The sequence below is a fragment of the Arvicanthis niloticus genome, chromosome X, assembly GCF_011762505.2.
Source record: "Arvicanthis niloticus isolate mArvNil1 chromosome X, mArvNil1.pat.X, whole genome shotgun sequence".
Lineage (NCBI taxonomy): Eukaryota > Metazoa > Chordata > Mammalia > Rodentia > Muridae > Arvicanthis > Arvicanthis niloticus.
Window position 1 is genome coordinate 127,197,089 of NC_047679.1, and position 27,221 is coordinate 127,224,309.

The window sequence follows — 27,221 nt, forward strand, 5'->3', positions numbered from 1 at the left end:
CTTGGAGTTTATTATAAGGGTGTACTCTATGTTTTATTTAGAAATAGCTGAGTGGAGTTAACAGGCAACAGGCCAGATTACCTTACATGGATAGTTGGTTTTCAAAACATCAGAAATCCTTAGAATTGACATGACAAACATTTCTGTATTAATGTTCATTTTCATTAGAGACCTGTCTGCTCCAGACCGCTTCCTATATTGAATTCTAAGAAATTGAGCATCCTTGGAGTTACTCCACTTGTGGTGAGACAGCCACTAGGCAAGAATTGCCTCTTTCCTTCTACAGACAAATTACTGTCCAGAAGAGGACACGCTTGCAGAATAGTCAACTGATTATATCTGCCTAGACAGAGTAATCAGCCCTTAATAATTCTGTAGCACTAAGGTCTGTCAGATGATCCTGGGCCAGAAGGCAGAAGAACAGATGCTCCAACGTTTTGAAGTAGAGCGAGTGTCCAGGTGTTCAGAGGTCTCTATAAATTGGCTAAGTTTTAGAAGCTATGCTTAGTGCTTCCCACAATTATAGTTAACTCAGTCATTCTGGATTTCTGACGGGGTTGAAAACTTAATAGCTATTTACCTTGGGAGAAAAGATTTGAGTGGATGGTCGGCAGCTGACATTCATCCTAAAGCCAGGTTCAGAACTAAATGTTTTAGTTAGGATAGATGACAGAGGTGCTGGTTAGTCAACAAAAGGATGGACTGGGTATTAGGACTATCTTGTACCTCACTGGTACAAATTGGCATAATTATGCTCTAATTGTATTTTGAGAGAAAAGTTTCATTTTAACAGGAAGGGTGATATGTAGGAGGAGCTAAGGTAGGAGGAGTACTGAGAGGAAGAAAAGGAGTAAGAAGAGGAGAAGAAGGAGAGGAGAAGCTAGGTGATGAGAGAGAGAAAGAGGGGGGAGACAGGGAGGCAGATGTTCATGTATCTCCACCAGTCAAAGATAGTTGATATATCTAGGTTGGGTAGTGGGTTACACCTCTGATTGAACAATACCAAACTTATAAAGCCTATGATTAACATTTTTTTAAAAAAATGTATAAATGCAAAAAGGAAAAGGGGACATGGGATAGGGGTTTTCTAAGGGGGGAATGAGGAAAGGGGATGGCATCTGAAGTGTAAATAAAATATCCAATAAAAAAAAAGACTTATAATCTCATCTTTATATGTCTAATATTCTAGCTGTGCCCCAAGCAGAAGGAACTGTGATTATCTTCACCCATTTGCCACTGAAATAGAATAAGGCCTTTGTGATGAATGTGTCACTGATTAACTTCTTCCGTTTGATTGTTGATCTGGAGGATACTTTTCAATAGACTTCTTACATGCAGTTCTTTGCCTCAGAGCACTTCCCAATAAGCAACAATTGCTGCCAGAAATAGTTTGAGAAATATGGCTCTAAAAGAAGATATTGAGTTGGATCATCCACACAGGGGCTGATGATGGAGACCCTGTTAATTTTGGAAGGCCAATTACATGAACTTTTGGTCCTTGATTGGGAGTCTGAGTCAAAAAGGAAGCATATCCCACTTGATATTCTCAGTTGTCTAAACCCTCCAATTTCTGAATCTCATAAGATTTCAGAATGGGTCCTGTCTCCCTGTTAAACAGTGTTCTGAACTTGGTTGAAGTCAATACAACTTTGTAAAAAAAAAATGTGTATCTTAGTATTTGTCTTTACTCATTCTTCCACATATCCCCCATAATGACTGTGCATAAGATATAGTATACCTTAGTCAAGTAAGTTGTGACTCTCCTAATAGATAAGATGGACCATATTCCAGAAAGGCTACAAGACTGTGCCAGCATGTACTATTAAGAGAGAATATCTAGGACTACTGTAATATGGATGTCCTTATGACTGCCCTGGAATTTATACTTTCTCTTTAGTGATACTCATGCTTAGTTTAGGGAGTCTATCTTTAACACAGTACGTGTGTGTGTGTGTGTGTGTGTGTTGACAACCAGTCTCCAGATGCAGTCACTTAGCATATCATGAGTTGTCATTATCTGTAAACAGATCCAGAAACACACCAGAAGCTGCTTGTAGAAAGGCATGTAATTGCTTACTAGAGGTGGCATGGCTCATCCCCAAAAGTCCAGGATGCTGCATGACAATCCTGCCATAAGGGAGATCCTTACATTATATACAAAGACAACTCTGATATTACAGAGTCTGTAAGACCAGGTCACCCAAGAGTTGTTTGTACCACCATTTGACATTACTCTAGTCTCCCCTACTTATTTTTTTATGTTACATGACACATAAACCAGAGACTTGGTCCTGAAGTGACTATCTGCTCCTAAGAGCCCAAAGAGACCTACTAGGCCTCCAAATCCTTTTTATGCTGGGGACCTCAAGATGTAACCAGTTGTCTTATACAAGGGCCATCTTGGTATGTCTCTGACAAGTAAGTAAAAACCTACTGAGATAGATGGGTGCCTCCAGGGCATCTAAGATTTATTATAGTCTAAATTAGATTGAGATGGAACAACACACCCATGAACTGGGTCCTATATCAAATAAAAAGGAGAAAAGGGAGATGAGCAACTGTATTTCTCTCTCTACCTTGTTATTGGGGACTCAATGTCATCTCATCATCTGCTACATTCTTCTGTTGCCATGACTGTATCACAACCTGCAAACCAAAATACTACCAGGTATTTTATCATAGTACCAAGAAAAATAACTTGATGTATTGCTTGCTCTCCAAGCTTTGGTTTATTGTTCAGTGTCAATTCAAATTTTTGTGTTCAATAAATTTTGAAGTATCTGAGCTTCTTCTTTTTAAGTTACACTGTCATTTGAGTAAATATCTGGAAAAACCTTTTGCAAAGGAGTTGGGACATAAATCACAGTCTGAGCTTACCATTGTATGGCATGGTACTTCTGCCTTGAGACCTAACCATGTATTCTGCACATAGTTTACAGTTTTAAATCATGTCTCAGATATAAGAACTAAGCAAAGCATTATGAATTACTTAGAATAATCACACTCACTTTTCTGTTCAGGAACTGTATATGATTATATCTTTTAAGCACATGGCTGGTCATCATTTTCACCTGTTCTTTTAAGAACCATCACTATCACCACAATTTTTCTATGTATTTATCAAGCTCCCCAAGCTACTTCTCCAACTTAATTACTTAACATAATTTTAGACTTTAATTTCTGGCAATTAAACAATGGGGGCTGATTTTAATTGCTCTGAGGCACCATTATCTCACCTGTTACTAGCTACATGCCATAGAATAAAAGTTTGTTTCCAGAACCCTGGGTTTAAATCCTAACTCTGAGTTGGTGCCTTTGAGAAATGATCATGATGGTAACTTCCTCATAAATTGCATTAGTACCACCGTAAGAAACTCAAGAGAGCCCTTTCTATCTTTGTAGTCACAGTGAGAAGACTGCCAACTATGAACCAAGAAGCAGGCCCTCACCAGCCATAATATCTTCCAGTGTCTTTTAGCTTTTAAAGTTTCAGAATTTCAAGAAACAAAAAGGTTTTGCTCAGTTTCCCCAAGTGTCTCAGTGCCACTCTACCAAAGATTTTGCCCTATCTTTTAATTTTTCTTACTGGGATCAAGTAACAGGTCTTCAAATAACATCCTCATGTCAATGGGTTTCTAGTTATTTAATTTTGCATTCTAGCCCTCTTGGTAAAGCATCCTCAAATTTCTGTCACTGACTTCTTCCCTACAATAACCAAGCTTTATAACTTATCTAGATGATTGTTTGTTTCCTCCTTTATCATACCTAGAACTTCCCATTTATTTTACTTGTATTTAACTCCACTTATTGGCTTAGCAGGATAAAGGTCTCTAAAGTATCTTCCAGTCATATCTAAGTACTAACACTTAAAAAAGGAAAGCAGACTATTGCTTAAAGCTTTGAGTTTCCAGTGAAGTATACAAAGCTTCAGTTCTCTAAATACTCATTTATATGACACCACTCAGTGTTTTACAGTTTAGAGTTTTCCCAAATAGGTCCTTCACTTTAGTCTAATTAACATGATTTGGCTGAACTTTTAGTTCATCTTTGGAGATTTTCAATATAACTCTTAGGTTCAGGGTGTAGAAGTAGATAAACTTCCCTGTATATATTTCCAAAGAGGCCCTCTGATACCTGTTGACCCTTGTTAATGACTTTGGGTTTCTTTGGATCCTTTTGTAGGATAACAATACTGACTAGTAAGAATTGGCCAACCTCACTTTCTGTATACAGCCTTTACTGTTGCGGTCTTCAAATGTGTGGCACAGAAAAGAGTCTCTCCCCATTGGACTGTTTTCAGATGGGTAACCACCATGGAATCTTCAGGATTTGGGCTTAGGCACAGTGTGCATGATACTGTCTGTAGGAAGGATTGGTGTGTGTGTTTGTGTGTGTGTGTGTGTGTGTGTGTGTGTGTGTGTGTGTGTGTTTACCACGATACGACTAAACTAGCCCCAGAATCCTTCCTTCTGGAATCCCTACTGGTATCAACTTTCTCAGTTTAGGTCATCTAGGAAACACATGTCAAGATGAGAAGAGAACAGTAAGGGATGTACTGGGTGGAATATTTTTAAACAATAAAGAAGGGGGACCAGGAGAGAACTTTTACACAAAATGAATTTGGACATCTAACAGGAATAGAGTTGATCTGAGTATCAGCCAGGCATATGATTCCTAGTAGTGCAAAGATTCCTCACTGAAGGACATTCTCACAGTTTAAGAGTGCTGCTGTGCTCAGCCTTGGATTAGGATAATCCCCTTAAAGGTTTCCAATGAAGCATATTAATGCCAAAATTTATCTGTTGTTCATTTGAAATTCAGATGCAACTAGACAGTGATTTGATTTACAGGACTGGAGGTTTTACATGAGTATCACAGCATGGCTACTCACTCTTGCAGGCCTGTTTATCTGTTACCCTTATCAGCAAAAGAGACTAGAAGTAGTGGGATGTCATAAGTCTTGAAGGAATTCAGTCAGCTACTTAGAAGTACTCTGGCTACATCAAGATTCTTCATAACGATCTAGGATTCATTTTGACTTCATACATGGGTTTGCTTTCCTTTATTAGAGTATCTCTGATTCAGTGGGTAAAGATGCTTACTACCAAACCTGATGACATGAGCAATTTCCAGAACCCACATGGTAAAAGGAGAAGGCTAGGCTGACTCCCTGCAGGTTGTTCTCTGACTTACATTTGTACAACCTGACAACTCCACACTGAGAGAGAGAGGGAGAGAGAGAGAGAGAGAGAGAGAGAGAGAGAGAGAGAGAGAGAGAGAGAGAGAGAGAGAGAATAAGTGCCATAAAATATAGCATGCAAAGTAATGGTTTTCATATATACATAGATGTATAACTTTACAAAGTGTCAGAATTTATACTTTTGCCCACTGTTCTCCTGCTTTCTGGCCAGTTCCTTCTCTTTTCTGTCTTTCATATCAAACACATTCATTTGTCCTGCTTTTCATGTCCTTCTCTTTCATGATTTCCTTTCTCATTTAATGACCTACAGCCTCACTTCCACATACATAGACACACATTAAATTTTAAATTTGAGTTCAGAAACTGTTTTCAATGAAGACTGACCTGTGACTGTATATTTGTTTTATGCTATACTTTTGGAGTTTTGTTATTATTTTAGCATGATACCATTTAAGTCATTTACTTTGCAGTTTCTGGTATTTTATGTCATGTTTAGAGGGGTTTTGTTATCCTGGGTATATAAACATATTCACCAGTATTATCCTACAGGAATTCCTTCTTTTAAAACATACATATACTGAATTTTATTCCTCTTCACCTCCTATTTCCCTTTCTCCTTTCTTCCCTTTTACATTGAAACCACCACCTTTAATTTGGATATAAAAGGAAAGGAACACTTTAGTTGTGTTTTAAATGTTTAAGTAAGTAGACATCTCTATATTGTTTATATCAAAAAACCTATCTTTCCACAAACTTTTCTGTGATGTTTTGATCCTTTTCAGTCTCTTGACTTTGATGCTGAGCTCCTTTGTTTTCTGTATTTAATAGCTAAACTGTCTAAATTATGATTACCTTATATAAATTTACTATTGGCTGTATCCCATGGGTTTTACTAATGTAATATCTTTCCTCATTAATTTTTCAGGTATATGCCCAGTTACTATTTTAATTTATTCATTGTTAAACACCTGCTTACATGATTTTAACATCTGCAAATGGTAGAGATCTTAGGTATCATAAACTTTATTGTAGAACAATTATGAAATCTGATTTATACTATTTCTATTTTTCAAAGCACATTTAAATGTGTGTGCTCACAGTATACATGCCTATTTTACTTAGGAGCCAGATGACCATTTTTCCCTGTATCTCTTAATTAAAAAGCAAAATGGAGGAAACAACTCCCTTGTTCCACATGTTACTTGTCATTTGCAGTGGGTTAGGACATCAGAAAATATATCCTAACCATTAGATAGGGATATAGGCACTTTTTCATTTTTGTAGCACTGGGGATTAAATCTGGGGCTTTGTGCATGGTAGGTATACACCCTACAAACTGAGCCATGTTTCCAACCCAAAGAGATAGGTTTCTTATACAAAAAAGTGTTTGAATACCACCGTAAGGATGTTATGACAAAATGTCAACTATTAACAGATACTTTTTTCTCGTTAGGTTCCTGTTATTGCTTAATGTAGACATGTCACCAGGGCTAACACTCAATACACCTTCAGGAACTTTTGAGAGATAAACAACTTAGGTCTCCAGCTTGACAAATTGTCCGGCCATGGAAGGGTATCCTGGTTCTTGGGTGTTCGGCCATGGCCCCAGAACCCAGGCTCCTGTCAGGAGGTCTAATCTCCATTCAACCTGAGCCCTTCAGTCACTTACACAGGTGGAGGGCATGATGAACAGGCCCCAGGTCCTAGAGAGATTTACATACTAATGAGGTACCTGAAGGCCAGAGGGTGGAGCCCAGTAAGCATTACTCTCCAGCCCCTCCCCCCTTTCCCTCCCTATTTAACTCAGGTCTGCCCTGGGTTTTGGGGGGGGATGTGCATCCAGATCCATCCACCATCTGTCATGCCAATAAACGGGTTTTGGAAACCCAAGGACTTCCTCGTGTGTTGGGGGGGCCGTGCTGTGAGGAGCCATGGAGAGGCCTTTAGTTAGTGAGCAGCCGGGCCTAACTTCCAGCTGGAGGAACCCAGAGCATTCCCAGCCAACTACACACAGTGTGGCATGAGGAACCCTGGGTTCCCCAGCAGATTTTTTACCTACAACAAATGATTTCTATTTGGGGCAAGGGTAATAAGATTTCTGGAATATGACTCCACTCTACTCCTGACAGATTATATCACAAGCTCCACTACTTGTGGGTTGTATGACCAGAAGAAAATGTCTTCTTTCTTTGGCACAAACAATGTCCATCTTCCTGGGATTCTACATAGGGCTATGTTTGGAATCAATTGACTTCAGTGACATCTGGATCTAAAATAAAAAGCACTACAAAAGGAACATTGAGAGGATGGAGGCTGGTCAAACATTCTGGTGCTGTTGTCCCTTTCATCCCTACTAATAAGAGAAGGGTACTTGGTACATGTCTGGTAGGTGCAGAGCCAAATGATGGGTGAGTGCTGTGAAATGCCGGCTTCTAACTATGACATGAACCCTCAACAGTTGAGAATACCTATACTGGGCTTGGCACAAAATTGGACCTGTCAACATTCTTCATGGATGAAAGAAGGGCTCCTGGGATCCTGCCTCTCCCCAGGGAACTATTGAGTGTTTAATACTGCTGCTGATGGCATCAGGGATTCATGTTTTTCATCTCTGTAGTTACTGGGGAGTCTTCCACACTCCAGAGGACATGGTCATTCGAGGCAACCCTTGTTATTTAAGGAGTCACAGAACCAGCTAACCAGAAGATACTACACATACACATAAAATGTAGGTAGGAGAATTGTTTGGAAGAGTAGGCTTGGCAGGAGTGGAAGGGAGATAAAGAGGCTCCAGGTAGTGACCATGATCCGATTACACTGTGTGGTATATGAGATTGTCAAAGAATATATTTAATTTTAAACAAGATGCATGGGGAGTGGAGGAGAAACAGCCACACCTTGAATGCTTGCTGATACTTTTATTTATATATTTTCCCTTTACAGATGATGGTGACTAAAAGCAGATGGATTTCCCAATCCCACCCATCCCCATAATACACAAACACTGATTCTGTTCAGCATATATAAGCATTGGGGCATATACAAATTCATCTCACTGGGTTACTAGAGGCAGAAGTTCAACCTGTAGAACAATCTGAGCACTTCAGGCCTAGTTATGGAGCAAGCCCATGCTGGGGGCAGGGGGTTGTCACTCTAGTCTTTTGCCACTGGGGTGCCAGCAAGAGAAATAAGATTGAGTCATGGTGACCAGAGCTGCTTAGCCCTGCCATGAACTTTAACAGTTAACAGGGGGCTCCAGATTGGCTTCCAGAATGATCCACAGTCCCATAGAAATCTGTGTCTCAAGGTTGCCATCTGCATTAAAACAACCTGTGTCCAAAGATGTCACAGGGCTATACAAGATTCCAAGTAGAAATGTTTTTGTCAAAAGTACTTTGCCAAAGGGAAAATGTTATACAAATTTAAGGGAGTTCAATTGGTTGAAATTGTGTGAGTGCCCCAGAAATGGCAGTGGACTGGAATGGCAGTGGACTGGTTTATAGGTCCAGGGGCCAAGGAAGCAATCAAACTATTAGACTATGCCTGGGGTGAACAGCAGTCAGTGGTAGTCAATGACAGCTGCTCAACAGAGTACTCTTGGTTTCTTGGCCCCTGGGAGACACAACACCTAGCACCTGGATCAGGGCTGGGAAAGTCACTGGGGAAATTACAGAAAGAATCACAGGGATCAAGGAAGAGGAAGAAGGAGGCATACAAAGCAGGGGAAATTACAAACATTGCACACAAGAATAGATACCCATTAGATGAAGGAAACTGAATTGGTAGTGCAGATGGAAGCGGGGGTGAGGGGGTCAGGGAGAAGGAGATGGCACAGCAGCAGAGACGGGTTACTTTCCCAAATCGGCCCACTTACTGGCTCCTCTCCTACAGATAGTAGTGTGTGTGTGTGTGTGTGTGTGTGTGTGTGTTTAGAGGAAGAGAGGGAGGGCAGGAAAAAATCAAATAGTCTGACTTAAAGACTTAAGGATGAGAACCATTCTTCTGCTATACCGTTGCTCTGTGAATCCTGGGGCTGAGCCTGAGCTGGGCCCTTTAGCACCACAAATGGAACCATGTTCTCCTGGGGAAAAACAGTAGCTGTAAACACAACTGAGAGATAGCTTATCTGCTCAAATGTGGGCACACTGAACATCATGAATACTCTTTGAAGAATAGAGAGGTGGAATGTTACTTGAGAAGTGCTGTTGAGAAGACTGAGTGAAGGGGCCAACAGAAGGAGGACCAGCAGAGACAAACTCCTCAGGCTTGCTGCTGTTGCTATTGTCTCCCAACTCCCTTGGCAAAGGGGCTTAGGATCGTGGGGAACTGAGGTTGTTGCCCCACGAGCTACTGGCTGGAGCCTTACAAGTTAAGGCAGATCAGCCAGTAGAGCACATTAAAGGAGAAGAATGTAATGGGGAAAAGCACTCGCGAGTAGTTATCCAGGCGATAAACATGGATACAGATGCGACCCTGCTGCCAGTTGCTGCCCTCACAACCAGGAGCCATGCAGAAATACTTCCTGAGAACCCTGAAGCACACATAGCTTCTGCCACACCGCCTCCAGGGACACTGAGGTCTTCTTGATCTTGGAGACCACGGATACCCCTCTTCAGCATTTTCCTCATAAGTGACAATCTCACATACAAACACTTCCTGCTGCTGGCGTGCACGGGCACGAGCACGAGCACGAGTTCGTGCACGAGCACGAGTACGCGCATTAGCACGGCTATTGGTTGGAAGCTGAAATAGAGAGAAAAAAAAGGAGAGAGAAATGGTCAAGGGAATGTGAGTCAAGAGGAAAGGTTGTCTACAGTTTCCTAGAAACCATACTTTCCATACCAGTTCTAGTCCCTCTGGGATTCCCACCATCACACCAGGTTTACTTCCTTTATAACTCCAAGGAATTTCTCATCACTTGGAAAGCTAGCCACCCAAGCACCATAAACCTCTTATCTTCAGTCTAAAGTTTTATTTCCCATACCAACACCTGGTTCTTACTTGGTAGAGCCTTGGAGAAGCCTGTCGTTTAATATTATTGTAGGTCAGGAAGTTGAGCACAGCGAACTCGAGTAGAGTACAGAAGCACAAGACGAAACAAATTGCAATATAGAAGTCCAAAGCTGTGAGATAGGAGACATGAGGGAAATTCTTACGAGAAAAGGTGCCCAGCGTGGCCATGGTGAGCACAGAACTCACCCCTATAAGAGCAAGAAGGGAAGGTGAACTTAAGCTCCTGACCATGCTATGCTGTAGGACAACAGAAGGCAAATATTTCCCTTGGTCAACATTAATCTATGACATATGCCCACGTTTAAGGTCACCATACTTTCTTACCTACTGAGGCCCTGGCAGCAGCAGCTTCTATCTTGATCCAGAAGGAGACCCAGGAAAGCATTGTGGTGACAGAAGAAGGGACATAGTTTTGAAAGACAATGAAGCCAAACCGCCTGCTTACATTGAAGAAGAATGTCATGACCATGAAGTCACCTGAAAGACACCAAATATACTACTGCATTGCAGTACTGGCCTGATGTACAGCATGGTGCATATATCGTGGATCCCACTGTTCAGTGTTCAGCTCATGGGAAACCTTCCAGCATTCTAGAATAAAGACACATTATTTCAGTGCAGCTCAGTAGACGCTCAGAGATGAGATTTACTGTAAGACCCATGGCCAGTTGACAGATAAGCCAGCACAAGAGTATTAATAAACTCACTCTCAGTTAATTGATTCAGTCTCCCAAAATCCATTTTTCCAAGAGTAGCAGTAGTGAGAGAAAAGTTAAAAACAAAAACAAACAAACAAACAAACAAACAAAAAACAAACCCACAACCTTTACTTTCATGGTATTAAGACCTAATAGCTGATGGCTAGCTGAGACCTTCCAATCTACAGAAATGTAATGTATAGTTTGTGATATCACAGCATTATCTTCACTGCTAGCCCTCATAGCATGCCTACTTGGGTTAGCCAAATATGATATATTCTGCTATATATAAGCTACACCATAAAGTCTACACTATGTATCCTGATTCTAAGACCTAACTGGATTTGACTCATATATATGCATACATACAACATGAATGCTTTACTCCAAAGTAATTGAACTGCTTCTCAGTTTAGATACCACATATATGTATCCTGGTAAGTAAATTCTGGACTCCCTGTTCATAATCTATTACTCCTTAACCTAAATTCAGTGTTCTAGGAAAATAGAAGAATTAGATGAATATGAACTTTTCAGTCAACCTTTGGATGTTAGGTCTGCAGAATATTCAGTTAGAAGGCAGCGTAGGGCCTTCACATTCACTTGGACACAATAATCTTCTCTTATACTTATTCCAGGTAGCAATGGATCTTTCAGAAGCTGATCAAACCATCTCCATATTCTGTTCCTAATGCTGCTCATAATACTTCTTATAATATTATGACTCCATGCTTAGTTTGCCCAGAGGAACATTTTTACTCTCTATATGTCATTAAATTGACTCAACTATGGATTTTTTCTGTAGAGCTAAGCTTTCAATTTCCAGTTCTGTGATACAACAGTCACCTGTGACTTTAAATTAAGTTACCTTCAAGCCCCTTCCAGGAAGGGCTCATATAAAGCCTTCAGCTTAGCCCCTAACCAACCAAGCCTGAAATAACATGGAAAGCAATCATGGTCAGTGACTTTTGATACCCATAGTTAAAATAACCTTGGAAAGCAGACGCAAACACTAACTGTATACATTGAAGATTGTACAGAAAACAGACCACCTGCCTGGCAAGTCTGAGTGGGCCAGTGCAGATTGAGAGCAACCTTTCCCCCTAGTATTGGGAGACTTTCCCTTGAAGGAACAAAGCTTCTCAGGCTCTTCAGAGAAAGGCAAATAAATGGCTTATGGTCAGTAGGAAACTTCTTGCCTGGAGAGTAGTATCTTTAACACTAGATTTAATACTTTAACACCAGGGACCATTCTATGCTACTAGCCAGAATGACCAAATTATTAGTCCATCTATCCTGGAGTCTTGACTGTGATTAAAAGCTTATTTAACATGTTTGTCACAAGATGTATTGTGTTGTTGGGTTTTTCATTCTTTAAATTTATTCATTCTGATTAAAGAAGAAACTTCCTTATTTATTAAAAGCTATAAATTTGACAGGAGAAGGATACTAGCACGTGTTTCCTTCATTCTGATGAGTGAAGAAGCAATACCAATGGAAGAGAGGTATCTCTAGGACTGAAAGCCAAACCAAAACAAAATGGATTAAAGATGACTTTAGCTCTTACCTGTGTTGTCCAGATCATAGATGGGGATGCACTGTCAAAAAGACACAATTAAAAGACTGTCCAGAGGACTAGTGAATTGAAGGTATTGAAGAACAAGAGAAGAAAAGAAATTGGGGAACAGAGTCCCAACAGAATACAAGTGTGTGCTCTAATGTTAATCTTTACATTTGACTTTTGGAAGAGTTGCCTTCAGTTAATGTAAACTGGGAGGAGAAGAGAACTAGATCTGGTGGGCAAATGTTCCAGAAAATCCCATTTTAGATGAGCAAGAAGAATTTTCTGATAGGAAGAACTGTCTAGGGAAGAAAATAATCTCCTCATAAGACATTGACCTCTTGATGATGGCAAGATTTCCTCAGAGGTTCAACAGCTATCAGTGGAGGATGGTTCACTTGCTACAGACAAGGCTTCACTTTCAGAGAAACTCCTGAAGCAGAAACTCTGCTCTAAGGTCCAAGGTGGCCCAAGTTGCAGGGCACTGCTGTATTCAAAATCCTGATAAATGAGTACATGTATGTTCTAGCTAGAAAGAACTGCCCTGGGGTCAAACTGGGAGAGTTGGGATCTGACTCAAAAATAAGTCTGACAGTGGAGACACTATGAATTCAGAATAAGTAGTCTCTAGCCAAAGAAAAAGAAGACCTATTTCTTTCTCCACAGGAAGAGATGTTGCTTACCTACTGCCATTGCTTCACTGATGATGCTGGCTCTGGGGCTTTGTAGTCACTAGGGTACCATTTTGAAACAATGTACAAACCATCTACTAAACGGAACCACTAGTGACTTGAAAGCCCCTGGGCCTTGTCTCTTCTGCCAGTTCTGATGATAGGGCTCCACCTATCTGGACAAACTGAAGTACTAAGAGGCAGGTCCACAGTTATCTAGTAGAAGAGCAAGAATCCCAAGCCAAAGCAAGCAAAGTGGCTTTCTCAGAGCCCCAGGAAAAGGAGAAGCAGCACCCATCCCCTGTCTAGTACTGTGTAAGCAAAGCTTTAGTCAGATGAGCATAAGTTGCCCCTCATCCAGTGACCAACAGTGGCAATAGCAGATTTTTTTTTATGTCATCACCACACAGAAGCGAAGCAAAATAGATGACAAAAGCAAAAAGTTGGCTGGGTGACCTGCTCCATCCATATTCTTGTCAGTACATGTGAAGAAAGTTCAGGGTTGCTCTCAGAGCTAACCTGGGAAGACTCCTTGGCTCCTCAATCAGATCACCTAGGAATACAAGCAAAAATGCTCACATCTATTCGGAGCTAAAAGTTAAGAGACCCAGAATCTGCCCCTATTGTCATTATCAGGAACAAGATCAGAAAACTAAACATATATACACATATATGTTAATGTTGACTCTACTGTGAAGCCTTTGGTGAAAATATGTGCTTTTCATAGTTGCTCCTTTAAGATAATGTTACTGTATCAACCATTGCAGCTGAATAACTACCTGCAGACCCAACCCCCACTAGCTACCATTATTACTCTATCTTCCACTTCTACCTCCTGCTAGGGTGGATATTCCTTCCCACTCAATCAGCTTGACTTGGCTCAGGGTTTGGAGAAATCACACGAAATCTACTTACCCTACCCTTCAAGGGGTTTGGCAAAGCACTTACTTCTTTGCAGATGAGACTGAGACATAGCTATGAAGTCTCAGTTTCCTCTGCAAATAGTTTGCTTAGCATATAGGAGAGAGAAGTGATATCCTTGACAGTATTTCCGTGAGCTCTTCACATAGCATTTGTACAAATAGCCAACTCCAGTTATTGGTACTACTCCCTCAGACTCTGCCCAGCTCTAGATCCCACTGCACACCTACCAAATGGAGTGAAGATGATTTCAGTTTTGTTGTTCACTCCTGTAAAATCAAACTCTAATAGCTTCCAACTGTTCTTCGCATTGATTTCGAGCTTGAAATTCTCCCACTTGTAGATCATTTCATGGTCATCATAGGAAACTGGAAATCAATGTAGAAAAGAGAAGTGAATGAGACTGGGAAGCCCAGTTGAGGGCCCACAAGCCTGGTGTTAGCTTCAGCCATGTTATAGACTTTTGACTTTGGCTTCACCAGCTTTGAGACCCTGCCTTTGGCCTAGTTGTCAAAGTGCCAAAGTGTCAATAAGCACATTTGCCCTGGGCTTGGAATGCAAAGATGAGTAAGGCATGAACCTACCCTCCAACATTCACATTTCATTGAGTAAGGCCATATAGAGCTGTGAGTTTTGGGGTTGCACTGAAAAATCTCTACCCATAAAACAATTGTCAACGAAGGGAAAGATCACTTGGGGGACACATTCAGAAAAGACTTCCTAGAGCATGGGGGATTCACTTTAAGTTTTGAAAATAAACATTCTCTATACAGCTGAGGTTGAAGATGGTGAAAGGGAAGCACAGAAAGGTGAACGTGGAGACAGCAAAATTTAAAGAGACTATTTCACAGATGGGTTGTGTAGCAGGAAGCAGCAAGGGTCAGGTCATGTAGGGCTTTGAGGTTCATTTTAAGGAATTTAAAATTGATCCATGCCAGCTAAGAACAGATTTGAAATAGGGAGTGAAAGGTAACAGTCAGAATGCAGAGATAGAAGTGAGATCAATAGAGATTTGGAGGGAACATCAACAGAATTCGTGGACTGAGTAGATGTAGGAGGTCAATGAGGGGGGTGTCAGAGTTCTTGGCTTGGGCAACTGGGTGAATGATTGCACCCTTCAATGAGGCAACACAGAAGCTTTGGAGGCAGGAGTTGGGAAGAGACAATGAATTTAGCTTAGGACACATTCTGTTTCAATGCGAAGATGTTGCAGAAGTCCAAGCAGAAGATGATTAAAGCCCTGCATCAAGGCAAAGATGGAGAGGAGCAGGCGTACTTTGGATACACTTCAGAAGCAGGTGACTAGCTTAAGGTAGAGCAAGGGTGAGGGAAGAATTCAACATAAAGCCAAAGTAATGCACACACAGCATTGCTGGCAGGAAAAGGGGCGAGGATGGAAAATGGAGGCTTATAGCAACTTTGTCACCATCACAGGAAAAAAGCAGAAGCAGGAAAATGTAAAAGGGAAAGATGAGCAAAAGAGGGGCCCAGCGTATCTCTGGATCCCCAGAAACCTAAGAAGGTACTCACAGCTAGAGAAAGACAGAGGGCAAGAGTGAGAATCCATTGGAAAATTGAGCATGTGGAGTGAGCATCTTGCATCAATGGTCATCCTGGAAGGGAGAAAGGAGCCTCATTAGGCTGGCTCTGCACACGAGTATTTACTCAACATTGACCAGAGTATCACCTCTAATGAGTGGCATCAGTAGAATTTAAGACAAAAAGCCCAAAGGAGTGATACAAAGAGAGGAAGAAGAACTTCTAAAATCTGACTACTAGCTACATCATTAAAGAAGTACATAACCCAGTCTGGATTGATTTTTCTTTCTTGTTCAATCCAGTGCTCTAGTCCTATGCTACTTTCTACCACCTCCATATCCCATATTGCTGACACAAGCATCTCTTTCCAGGCATTTGAGTTATGTAGCCTAGGCCTGAATACTTTTCCTACTGATGTATTTCTACTGTGCCTGGACAATTTTGTCACTGTGGATATATCTTTATATACTATGCCCACATGGGATGGAATTGTCCAGCTAAAGAAGTCATTCCAGCACCTACCTTCTAGACTGTGGGGCAAAGAACAGCTCCCATGATTACCAAAACAATTGGCATGTGTCTGTAAGCAGTATCTTTTATTTAAGATCTCAATGTCTATATCTGCATAGGAAGAGGTTGAATTCCTGGTTTAGAAAAGCTGCACAGGGTTTTAGAAATATTATTCAAAATGACATATCTACTTAGGAGTCCCTAGCTAAAATTTTCTAGAAGAGTGAGAGAGTCCTAGAAGGTGAGACACTAAAGGCTTGACATACCTAACTGAGTACAACACCTTTCCATCCTTGTGGATGAGAGCCATCTGGTTGGGTATGGTGATATCATACTCTTGGGTCCTCTTTGAATTCCTAAAAAAGGTATCCGGGATCCACAACTGGCTCACCACGTTGCCATGCAGAATAAGGGTCTCAAAGGTATCATTGTAACGAAGATGCTCATCATACCAGATTTGGTAGAAGATGATGTCAATGGAATATTCCTGGTGGGAAGGGACAGAAAACCATATACTTGGAGCTAAGTAGACAAGAGGCAGTCACATGCAAATGTGGTGTTTGTCACTACTTAACATAGAACCCTGAAGACAGCCTGGTAGAATTAGTAGGACACTGGCCCAAGAAGCTGAAGAAGGGTGAAGCACCTTCTTTGTAACCCAATTCTTTTAGTGTCAGTACTGAAGGGGACTCAGATATTACCACAGCCAAGAAATCAATCACATCCTGCTTGACTGTACAACTAAGGGTGCCAAATGCCCACAGTATGTAGTGGGCAATACTATTCTTCACAGCTCAGAGCTGTAGAAAGGATTGCTGTAAAGCAGTTCCCTACTTTCTCAGAGAAACCTCCTTTCTGCCTTGCAGAATTCAAAGCAAGTCTAAATCCTGTTCTGGAGAATCAATCATCAAAAGTGACATTTCACCCTTTTTGTTTCGTTTTCTTTTGTTATTTGATATGGGATGTTATTACAAGGCCTAGGATCATCTCAAACTTGTAAGTATTCTGCCTCATTTTTCTGGGAAGTTCCCTCAAGCAGCTCTGCTGCCTTCTATAGCTGACACTGTGGCCTCTCCTCTCTAGCAATAGGCAAAGGCCTCATATCATTGACATATGCTTAAGGTTGCATCCATCTACGATTACAAAGAGGAAAGCAACATGTTTGGGTGCAGGAATTTTCCACTGTTGTATTCTGAAAAGAAAATAATATTCTCAAATAGGTAGCACATTGCATTCATCAATAATAATAATAATAATAATAATAATAATAATGGCTGAACTTAGTACTTCATTATAATTACACAGGACAGTAGTGCCACTCTTACTAGGTCAGCACACTTTCAGCCCCTACACTGCAAATCAAAAATCTCAGCTCAAAAGTACTCAGAACTGTATAAGCACACACAACTCATTGTATAAAAGAAAGGTTCCCTTTCAGCTTTTATTCATGGAGCACGGCTATTAATTAACCCCAACCATTCTTTCACCAGAATTATATTTTAAAATGAAATGATTTGATTCACAAGAGAAATGTATATCTATTGTCATGTTTTTTTTTTAACAAGGAGAATTATGTTTGTGTTTTGTTTTAAATTTCCTTTCAAATAAGTGCCCATAACCTCTGAAGAGTGTGTGCACATGAATAGATAGCTCCATGATTATGTGGTCTGTATGTATTATGGATCCCATAAACTGGCTGTTAAACATCAAGAAGGATGTTTAATAGGAAGTACAAGAAGCAAGTTCATGTGGCTGATGCTTATAGGGCAATACACAGATAGCAATACAATTGTAATCAGTTTGAAGCAAGTACCAAAGCTATGCTCAATTAAAGGCTGATTGTCTAATTTATTTTAGAAGTAGGTAAACTGAGACTTGGAGAGGTAAACTGAGACTTGGAGAGAGATGTCCAAAATCACATAGCCAGTGGTGGCACACTAGTGCTGCCACTCAGAGGACTTTTACTATGACCTTACCCTGGCATTGCCTTCACTTGTTCCAAAAATAAGTATCAGATGGGCCTCATGACACAAGCCTATAATCTTTGATACTTGGGAAGCTGAGGCAGGAGGATGAAAAGTTCAAGTTATACCTGGGTTAGACTGAATCAAAGCCAGCCTGGGTTACAGTATGAGACCCTGCCTCAAATTAAAAAAAAGTTTACAAAAAGTGGTCAATGACATTCTTTAGTGATAGAATATTTGTCCATCATGAATGAGACACTGGTCATAGAAACCTAGACCCTAAAGGGTATTAACACCCTGTGAGAAGGAACAAAAATCCCAGCCAGCCTTTACTGCACTGAGGCAATAGGTGCTGGAAGCAGCCATCAAACTGCTGGTAGCCAGAAAAGAAAGTAAAGGGCAAAGTGTTTACCAAAACGAACTTGAAAAGCCAGCAGTTAATGGCAGAGCTCCTGCTCCTGTTCAGCCCTGTCCTGTCATGTTTTGTCCTGTCCTACCCCATGTAGCCTCACAAAGAGCCTTCAAAGAATTTGCACCTTCCCAGTAGCTGACAAAGTCTCATTCGTATCTCAGTACATGAACTGTATGGTGGTTGATGAGAAATCTTCCCCTCCTCCAGCCATGCTGTAGGTCTGCTACACAATGTTCAAAACAAGCATTTCACTGCTGTTTAAGAAGATACCAATTATAAATTCTTCATACATCTATGTATAACTAATGGTTTGCAATTAAGTTTGACAGGTAACTAGAGACAGATCTCTTTTACTCTAGCTGAAATAGAAATGTGGCATTTCAGAACTGGATTAATTAGAATCACCTTCGATAATTACCATAGTAAGAGCCAGCATTAGCAGCTGGGAATGCTGTGACCAGGAAGTTTTATCTAGACTGGTCACTCCTTTTAAGGTCAGACTGGGTATTTTCAGAGTTAAGCAAGGGAATGAATAGAAACATTTGGTTATACTGTACAGACAATGGTTTTAGGTTTCTCTCTACTATTCTATCTGCCCAAGTGACTGGCACCAAATACCCAGTTAACCAACTCCACTGACTGGGTTGCTACCTCTTTAATCAAGAAACCTTGCTGAGACTATCAAGTGCTTCAAATGTTGATGTCAGAAAAGGAGACTTGGCTGCCACAAAGAACAACAGAGATAATCTATCCCATGACATTGTTATAATCTGTGGCTATGTGGTAGACACATATGTTCTCCTCAGCAAATGAATTAGAGGAAAGCAAGCTAAACAAGAACAGGGCCTCACTCTTTGCTTTATTAAATGGTATGGAATTGTATAGAAGCTGAAACTTCTTGGGGGAGATTATGTATAAGGCTTTGTTAGGTTAAAAAAAATACCAACTTATTGGTTAAATAAGTCACATTCTTGTTCCCATGGTGAACTAGCCCTGTGTCTGATATCATATTGAATGACTTCTGGATAATTAGATTGAATATTTAGGGCTTGTTGGGTATAAGTACTCCTAGAGGTTCAGGTGAGACTGGTGCTAGTAGGATTATTAGGTTGTTGAACAAGGGGAGATGGTGCATTTATGTATTATAAGTGGGGCTAATGGTCTGCTGCCACAGGATTCTTGCAGGGGATTAAAATGAGTTCCCCCAAATTATGACCTATACAAATTGCCTGAGAAATTTTGCACTGCCTTTAGATTTTATAGGACACTAGTCCAAAATACTTGTCCAGAGCCAAGTAACTTAGGATCATTTGCTGTGTGATGTCTTCTACTCATCAGCCTATTAAATTTAGCCAACACTAAGTAGGTGAAAGTGGGCAGCTTATTAGTGAAGGAACCAGTCAGTTTGCTAGAATTTAGAATGGCATAATAAAGAGAAAAAGCATAGAATACATCTACAAAAAACATTGTGAGCCAGACTTTTACCCAGTCTATGTACACAGCTTGATTCCCATCAAGGTTACTTACCTCTGAGTCCATCTCAACATCAGCTGCATGGTGATTATTAGGTGTCATTAAGGATGTTAAACCAAGCCCACTACTATTACAGAATTGGCTACCACAAACTTTATCAAATACTGCACATCTGAATTTTGCAGAGCATCTTTTGTAATTCATTTTTGAGCTACCATATACTATGTTCTTAGCATCAAGGATTCCATAACAGAGAAAGCAAGACTAACATAAAACAATTACCATGAAATATACTAGGGAAGATAAACTACATGTAATCCAGAAAAATGTGAGTACCCAGAGATGGGCATGGTGTACAACAGGAGCAATTAGTTACTATGTGAGTCAGAGAAGTTGCCTTGAACAAAATGCTATGTGAGCTGGACCTTGAATGAGTGAAAAAGTAGATCAATGGCATCTGGAACTTGCACAAAGGTGAGTTCTGAGGTACAATGTTGTCTTATTAGAATGAGCATATTATAGTGTGGTTATAGTCTGTGGACTTTAATAGTATGAAAAAGAACAGAGTCATAACCTACTCGATAGTCGGTTTGAACTATAAATTCAAAAGGCATATCACGGAGGAAGCTTGCTCAGTAGGACTTGGCAGGAGAATATTTGCATATTTCAGGTGGAAGATGATGAAAGTAAACTGGGGATCATATAGATAACAGGAAACAGAGGGAGACAATAGGACTAAGACAAAATTATGGGGATAGGTGTACAGCAAGAAATGTCAACTATAGATTTAAGTTCATCCAATAATCAGACAAAGACAGACATTCCATTGTGATATTTACAGTTGTTTTATTGTTTTATTTTGAATGAAAAACTGAAGATTAGAGTCAAAATCCCAAAGGTCCTCTTCAGACATCAAAAGACTTACCTTTTCCATTCATGTTTTCAAGTTAATTGTGGTTAAAAATCCCCACCTGAACTCCCAAACAACAATACCCTACCTGTTGTATTTGTAACACAAACAGCAGAAAGCAAGTAAGTGGCACCCTTTGTGTCCAATCTAATCTCTGCATCAAAACAAAACAAAACAAAACAAAACAAAAAAACCCTGCATCAAAACTCTGTACTCACCATGTCCAGGATGGAAATAGGCCCAAGGCTGTTGACAAAGACTTCAACACTGACCACAGTAGGCTTCTCTGTAACACATAGACATAGTACAGGGTGAATGTTACATAGAGGTGTGACATCAAATAGGGAGTCGTCAAAGGAGGGAAGAGGGCCAATCCTATTTCCTTTGTTCTTCTATGGAAAATCCCAGGTCATGGACTACAAGGGCATATATCTTCAAATCATTCGTCTTATTTTTGGAATTGGAAAAACTGAGGGGGAAAAGATGGGAAAGTGTTGACCAAGGTCCATGGCATTCTTAAACTAGAGGAGCCACTGTGTCTTACCTGGTGGATCTGCAGCAGTTGTTCTAGTCTGCATGTGGTAATCCATACTCATTGCCTACAACTATGTATAAGACCTTCTTTTCCTTAAGGAGACAAGGTGGCTTTTTTCTATTAACTTACCTCCAATGCTGGGGCTCAGTTTATGGTCGTAGTTGTTCAGGATGGTGTTAAGGATTCGAGAAGCTCTTGTCAGTTTCCCACCTGGGCCTTCAGTCATGCAATCAGCGGTGAGCTCTGTTTCTTTTGCTGGAAGCTTCTTTCCAGTAGGTTGAGGCTCCAGCTGGGACTGGGGCTCTGGTTCCATCTCCGGTTCTGGCTCTGGCTCTGGCTCAGGTTCAGGCTGGGGCTCTGGCTGGGGCTCTGGCTGGGGCTCCGGCTGGGGCTCTGGCTGGGGCTCCGGCTGGGGCTCCGGCTGGGGCTCTGGTTCTGGCTCCAGGTCCAGCTCTGACTCAGGCTCAGGCTGGGGCTCAGGCTGGGGCTCGGGCTCAGGCTCAGGCTCGGGCTCGGGCTCGGGCTCGGGCTCGGGCTCGGGCTCAGGCTGGGGCTCGGGCTCTGGCTCGGGCTCAGGCTGGGGATCGGGCTCGGGCTCGGGCTCTGGCTCTGGCTCCGGCTCAGGCTGGGGCTCGGGCTCAGGCTCAGGCTGGGGCTCGGGCTCAGGCTCAGGCTCGGGCTCGGGCTCGGGCTCAGGCTCAGGCTCAGGCTCAGGCTCGGGCTCGGGCTCGGGCTCGGGCTCAGGCTCGGGCTCAGGCTGGGGCTCTGGCTGAGGCTCTGGCTCCGGCTGGGGTTCCGGCTTGGGTTCAGGCTGGGGCTCAGGCTCAGGCTCAGGCTCAGGCTCAGGCTCAGGCTCAGGCTCAGGCTCAGGCTCAGGCTCTGGCTGGGGCTCCGGCTGAGGCTGCGGTTCCGGCTCAGGTTCTGGCTGAGGCTCAGGCTGGGGATCAGGCTGGGGCTCAGGCTGGGGCTCAGGCTGAGGCTCAGGTTGGGGCTCAGGCTGAGGATCAGGCTGAGGTCTGGGCCGGGGTTGGCGACCAGCCTGGACCTGGTCTGGGTTCTGGGGCTGAGGCTGGGGTTCAGGTTGGGGCTCCGGCTGGGGTTCAGGTTGGGGTTCCGGCTGAGGCTCAGGTTGTGGATCAGGCTGAGGCTCAGGTTGGGGCTCGGGCAGGGGCAGTGGCAGGGGCCAAGGCAGAGGCTGGGGCAGAGGCTGGCGCCCAGCCAGAGGCTGAGGTTGAGGCTGTGGCTGGGGTTCTGGCTGGGGCTCAGGCTGGGGTTCAGGTTGGGGCTGGGGCTCTGGCTCCGGCTGGGGCAGTGGCAGGGGCCAAGGTAGGGGCTGGGGCAGAGGCTGGCGCCCAGCCAGGGGCTGCGGCTGCGGCTGTGGCTGCGGCTGTGGCTGCGGCTGCGGCTGCGGCTCAGGCTCTGGTTGAGGCTGGGGCTCAGGCAGAGGCTGGGGCTCAGGCAGAGGCTGGGGCTGGGAGCTAAAGTCTACATCATCATGGCCAGGGGATTCTGGCTGGGGCTGGGGCTCAGGGCCGAAGACAACATCATCTCCATCAGGAGATTCAGGCCAAGTCAGAGGCTGTGGTACAGGCTGAGGCTGAGGGCCGAAGACTACCTTATCTTGGTCAGGGGGTTCATTCTCCAGTTTAATATGAGGTCCAACCCTAGAATATAAAAGCAAAAATATAAGCTCTAGCTGCCAATCACTAAGGGTTAGGGTTGATGCGTCTTGGGGCAGAAGGAAAACAAAATGTTTACACCACAAGACTTAATTAGTAAGTGGTAATAGTAAACTAGGAGGCACTAACAGATAAAACTAGATAATTCTTTTTCAATTTTATTGCTCTTTGGAGACTTGTATGCAATTCTTTATTTTAAGATGGTCAACAACAAATGACTAAATTGTCAAAGGCTGTTTCTTGTGAAAGCAAATAGGTGGGCATGGTTTCTGTGAGCTCTGGCCAATCAGCTGCTGTCACTAACCTTAGCCTCACATCTGTCTGAGCCACAGCATCTGAAAGGAAGGGGCAGGCCAAAGGTCAGGACTGTTGAGGAATGCTTGGAAGCATTTAGGGCTGAAAAATTCTGGGATGTTTTTAATAATACTCATAATGAGGTTATGATTTGGAGAAGGGCAGGCTAGAGGGCAGCATGTTATGGCTTCCTGCAATGAGGAAACGGATAGCCAATAGGAGACCATCTTGGGTACCAGGACCAATAATGACAACAGCAATGCTATTAGTACTACTTTAGAAATTCATCTGCTAACACATGAAATTCCTTCACACACTAGGGTATGAAAGGCCCCACTGTGGTCATTTTCTGACACATCAGTTGTAGGCTTTTTATTTGAGCACTTTTTTTCTGTATATGGGCTCTAAATTCAGTAAACATGAATTATAACATCATCATACCCATAATATCATACCTGAGTTCTGATTTTTAAAATAAAATTAGAAAAACAAATAGTAGAGATTTGAATATTTACTGTGGAACTGGAGCATGAACAAAGCATTCTTAAATATTCTTATTGGTGAAGTCCTTAATAACTACAATATTTACATACAAAATGATATGATGTCTGAGATTTATTTTTTAAAAAGCTAAGTTGAAATAGTGGTGGGTAGGGGGCAAATAAAACAAGTGACCATTAATTCATTCATTAATATTAATGCTGATGGTAGCTATATGGATATTCAGTTTGCTCCATATACTTGAAAAATACAATTAAAAGCTTTTGAAAAAACTCTCAGCACTAATTAACATTTGATGTTGAAAGGCAAGAGAATGGTTTCCTTTAGGAAGATTTTAAGTTTGGTGAAGCTTGGGGCAGGGCAATTATTTCCTTATCATCTATGTCTTGGTTACCTGATCATGTTTACTTTATGAAAATTCACTGAGCTGTTGTTCATTTATTTATGTTTTCATATTTGTGTATTGCACTTTTAAAATAGTATTTTAAAGCCATCAGGCAACTTAATCACTAAAATAAGAGCAGCAGACTAAGGTGAGCAGGTTCCTGTGGTGCAGACCAGGGGACTTGCAATTGCGCATCACACTGTTAGGTTTTTTGTTTCTTTCTCTAAAGAGTTCTGAGCTTTTAGAATAGTATAATTGGCATATAGATAGGTTAAGCTGGTACTATTTCTCATTTCTGAAATGGCTAATTCCCATACTGGGCTAAGCAAAGACTGGGATTTGGAAAAGCATTTCTATTTTCAAATGCCATATCTAGATGATGTCTTCTTCCCTAAGGCTTTTCAAGTCTCCTAGGAATCTAGAGGATAATCCCCTAGGCCAAAACCCCTGGGGATCAGAGGCCCTCTACTAGGCCTACAAGGAAAATGATGTGGGGGAGTGAAGGCTACTTTGATCCTTCAATTTGATTTTGCTAGTGTAAACAAACAAATAGCCACACCCTGAGACCTTTGGGATTAAGAAGCTCCTGGATATACATACATATCTCCAAAAAACCACCAAGCTCCTTTTCAAGGCTAGAAAGAATTAGCCTCAGAAAACCACAATGGAATAGTGAGATTTTTCCAAGGAAGCTTTTCAGACATACACAGCCCTCCAGATGTGATATTCTGGATGAGACTGAAGCTCTGCACTACTACCTTCCAAATCTGGCTAAAGAGGGAAGCAAAGGAGCATGAGGAAGACCCTGGGTTTCTTTCTCAAATATGCTGGCCTTTTAAATTTATTGTTGGACAAACTGATGTCCATATGAGGAAAGGGCTATGCTCAAAACCATATACCTGATTTGAAGCTGAGCATGAACCAAATCCAAGTTTGGCCCAACACACTCCACTGCCACCTCCCCTTTCCTGACATCACAGGTTGCCATGCTGACAGTGTGAGCACGTCAGTTTCTGTTCCCAACCCCCTCCCACCGGATGGACTGTTTTTCCCTCTTATAGCCCTCCCTTCTTCTTCACGCCCCCTCCCTTATCATCGGCCATCTTTTGTCCCAGAAAAAAAATCCCATCTAAATGGACATGAATAGCAAGAAATTATTAGTACCCATTTAGTAACATTTACCAAGACCCTTCTAAGGCCAGCCTCACCTTAGGGTACCAGAAAGCCAGCAGGGATCCACGTATCCCTCCCTGAGGAGCTATATAACCTGAGTTGGGGAGAGAAGACACATTTCCCCTCCTCAAAACAAACAAATGAAAAGATACAAGCTCAATGCCATAGAGACTTCTAGAAACCTCGACAGATCAGGAAGCTTAAGAACTTGTGCCAGCTCACTCCCCACAAGAAACAGTTTCCAATTAAAAACACATACAAAACAGTCATCTTCCACCCTAAATGCCAAGAAGTCCTAGGGACACCCTTCTTACAAATGCCCAGGGTCAGGAGTTTAAGGGAGGGAGGCTGGCTGCTCAAGAGAAATCAGAAAAACGGAGGGGGCTAGAAATCCAGGCCACAAACCACAGACCTCAGAAAAGAAAAACATTCCTGGCCTCTGATTCAGGTCTGCCCCTAAGACCAAGCAGGGTGCCTTGGGGTGAGAAGGGGAAGGTAAGGTAGGTGGGGTGGGAGGCCTTAGATAACCAAGGATCAGGTTCCTGCCTGAGATTGGAAGGAAAACCGAGCAATGGGATGGGAAGCAAGTAAAGTCAGAGTTGCCTGGCATCGTGCCTGGTACTAGCAGGCGCTCCAAAAAAGATGAAAAAAATGTGAGCAAGAGTGAATAGATTAGGAAACACTAAAACATTTCGAGGCACTTCAGCTCCCCCCAGCCCAGAAGCCACCTTCCCAAAGTCCCCAGCACAGCCCCCGAGTTGTAAGCGCTAGCTCCAGCAGTTTCTGCGCGCCCTTTCCCCTCTTCCTGTGTCAGACTACAGGTGCTCTTGCTTCCTGGCCGACCATTCCAGGGCTTTGAGGGCCAGCCCGAGTCCACGACGCCAATGGACCGAACATGGTCCAACCTGACTTCCCCGGGCTCCCTGTCTTCAGCCCCGGAAGCCCTCCTACAAGGGGGACCCACGGGAGGGTAGTATGCGTCGAAGGGACAAGGGACTAGGCTGGTCTGGCTGGACACAAGGGGCCCCAGGGGTCCCGGAAGCCAGCTGGACACAGAAGGCTCTCGGGTCCCGGGATGGAGACTCACCTCCACTGGAGGGCCAGGAACATGTTGAGGAGCATCAGTAGAACTTTAGGCAACATCTCTGCGGTGCCTGGCACGACCACCTGTGTCGAGGTCGCAGCGCAGGTCTGGCTGATCTGAGCGAGGTGGAGGGTTTTGTTGAGCTCCAACTTTCACTCCTCCCACTCGCCCCGCCCCAGCCTCGCTCCCTACCTTGGGCCCGCCTCCTGATCCCCGATGGAAATCTCCGACGACGTGATCGCTGCCGCAGCGAGGAGCAAGGCTAGGGAGGGCAGGCAGGGGGGTGGAGAGGAGAGAGTCCTGTCGCCAAGGCCCCCAGCCGCCAGCACTGCGGCGCTGCCAGACAGCCAGGGCGGGGGTTGGGGGGAGTAAGGAGGAGGAGAGCCTGCAGCGTGAGGCCCAGGGCTTGGGGAAAACGCGCTAGCGGTTGTGGCTTGGGGAGCCTCCACTGGCCGGGAGAAGTCACGCGCGTGGGCGTTGCGGATACTTTGCTGCGACCCCCTTTCAAACCCCTTGTGTTCTTCCTTACAACCTGTTGAGCCCAATCGATCGCCACATCTTCCCCTAGCGTCACTGATTCTTCCTGGTCTCACACCACACCCTCCAGCCCTTCAGAGCATATCTATGGAAGCTAGATAACTCAGTACCACCCTTGGTGCAGGAAACAAGAGATGCTTAGGGGTTCTCCCTAGTAACCT

The 27,221-nt window shown here is 42.8% G+C and overlaps 1 protein-coding gene across 3 annotated transcripts; it reads right to left on the reverse strand.

Annotated features, from left to right (window-relative positions):
- Positions 1-8,104: 8,104 nt before the first annotated feature.
- On the reverse strand, positions 8,105-26,690 carry Gabre (gamma-aminobutyric acid type A receptor subunit epsilon). 3 transcript variants are annotated; one of them, XM_076918608.1, is made up of 10 exons: positions 26,527-26,638; positions 21,537-23,071; positions 21,091-21,158; positions 16,566-16,600; positions 16,380-16,469; positions 15,595-15,677; positions 14,295-14,432; positions 10,538-10,690; positions 10,202-10,401; positions 8,114-9,943 (listed from the first exon to the last, which is right to left on the reverse strand). In XM_076918608.1, exons 1-10 carry the CDS (start codon positions 26,580-26,582, stop codon positions 9,563-9,565), a joined length of 2,739 nt encoding a protein of 912 aa, XP_076774723.1. In that variant the 5' UTR covers positions 26,583-26,638; the 3' UTR covers positions 8,114-9,562. The 3 variants fall into 3 exon arrangements, with proteins under 3 accessions (XP_034340809.1, XP_076774723.1, XP_076774722.1); XM_034484918.2 differs by having other exon boundaries at positions 8,105-9,943; positions 16,380-16,600; positions 26,527-26,690; XM_076918607.1 differs by having other exon boundaries at positions 10,202-10,323; positions 16,380-16,600.
- Positions 26,691-27,221: the final 531 nt, after the last annotated feature.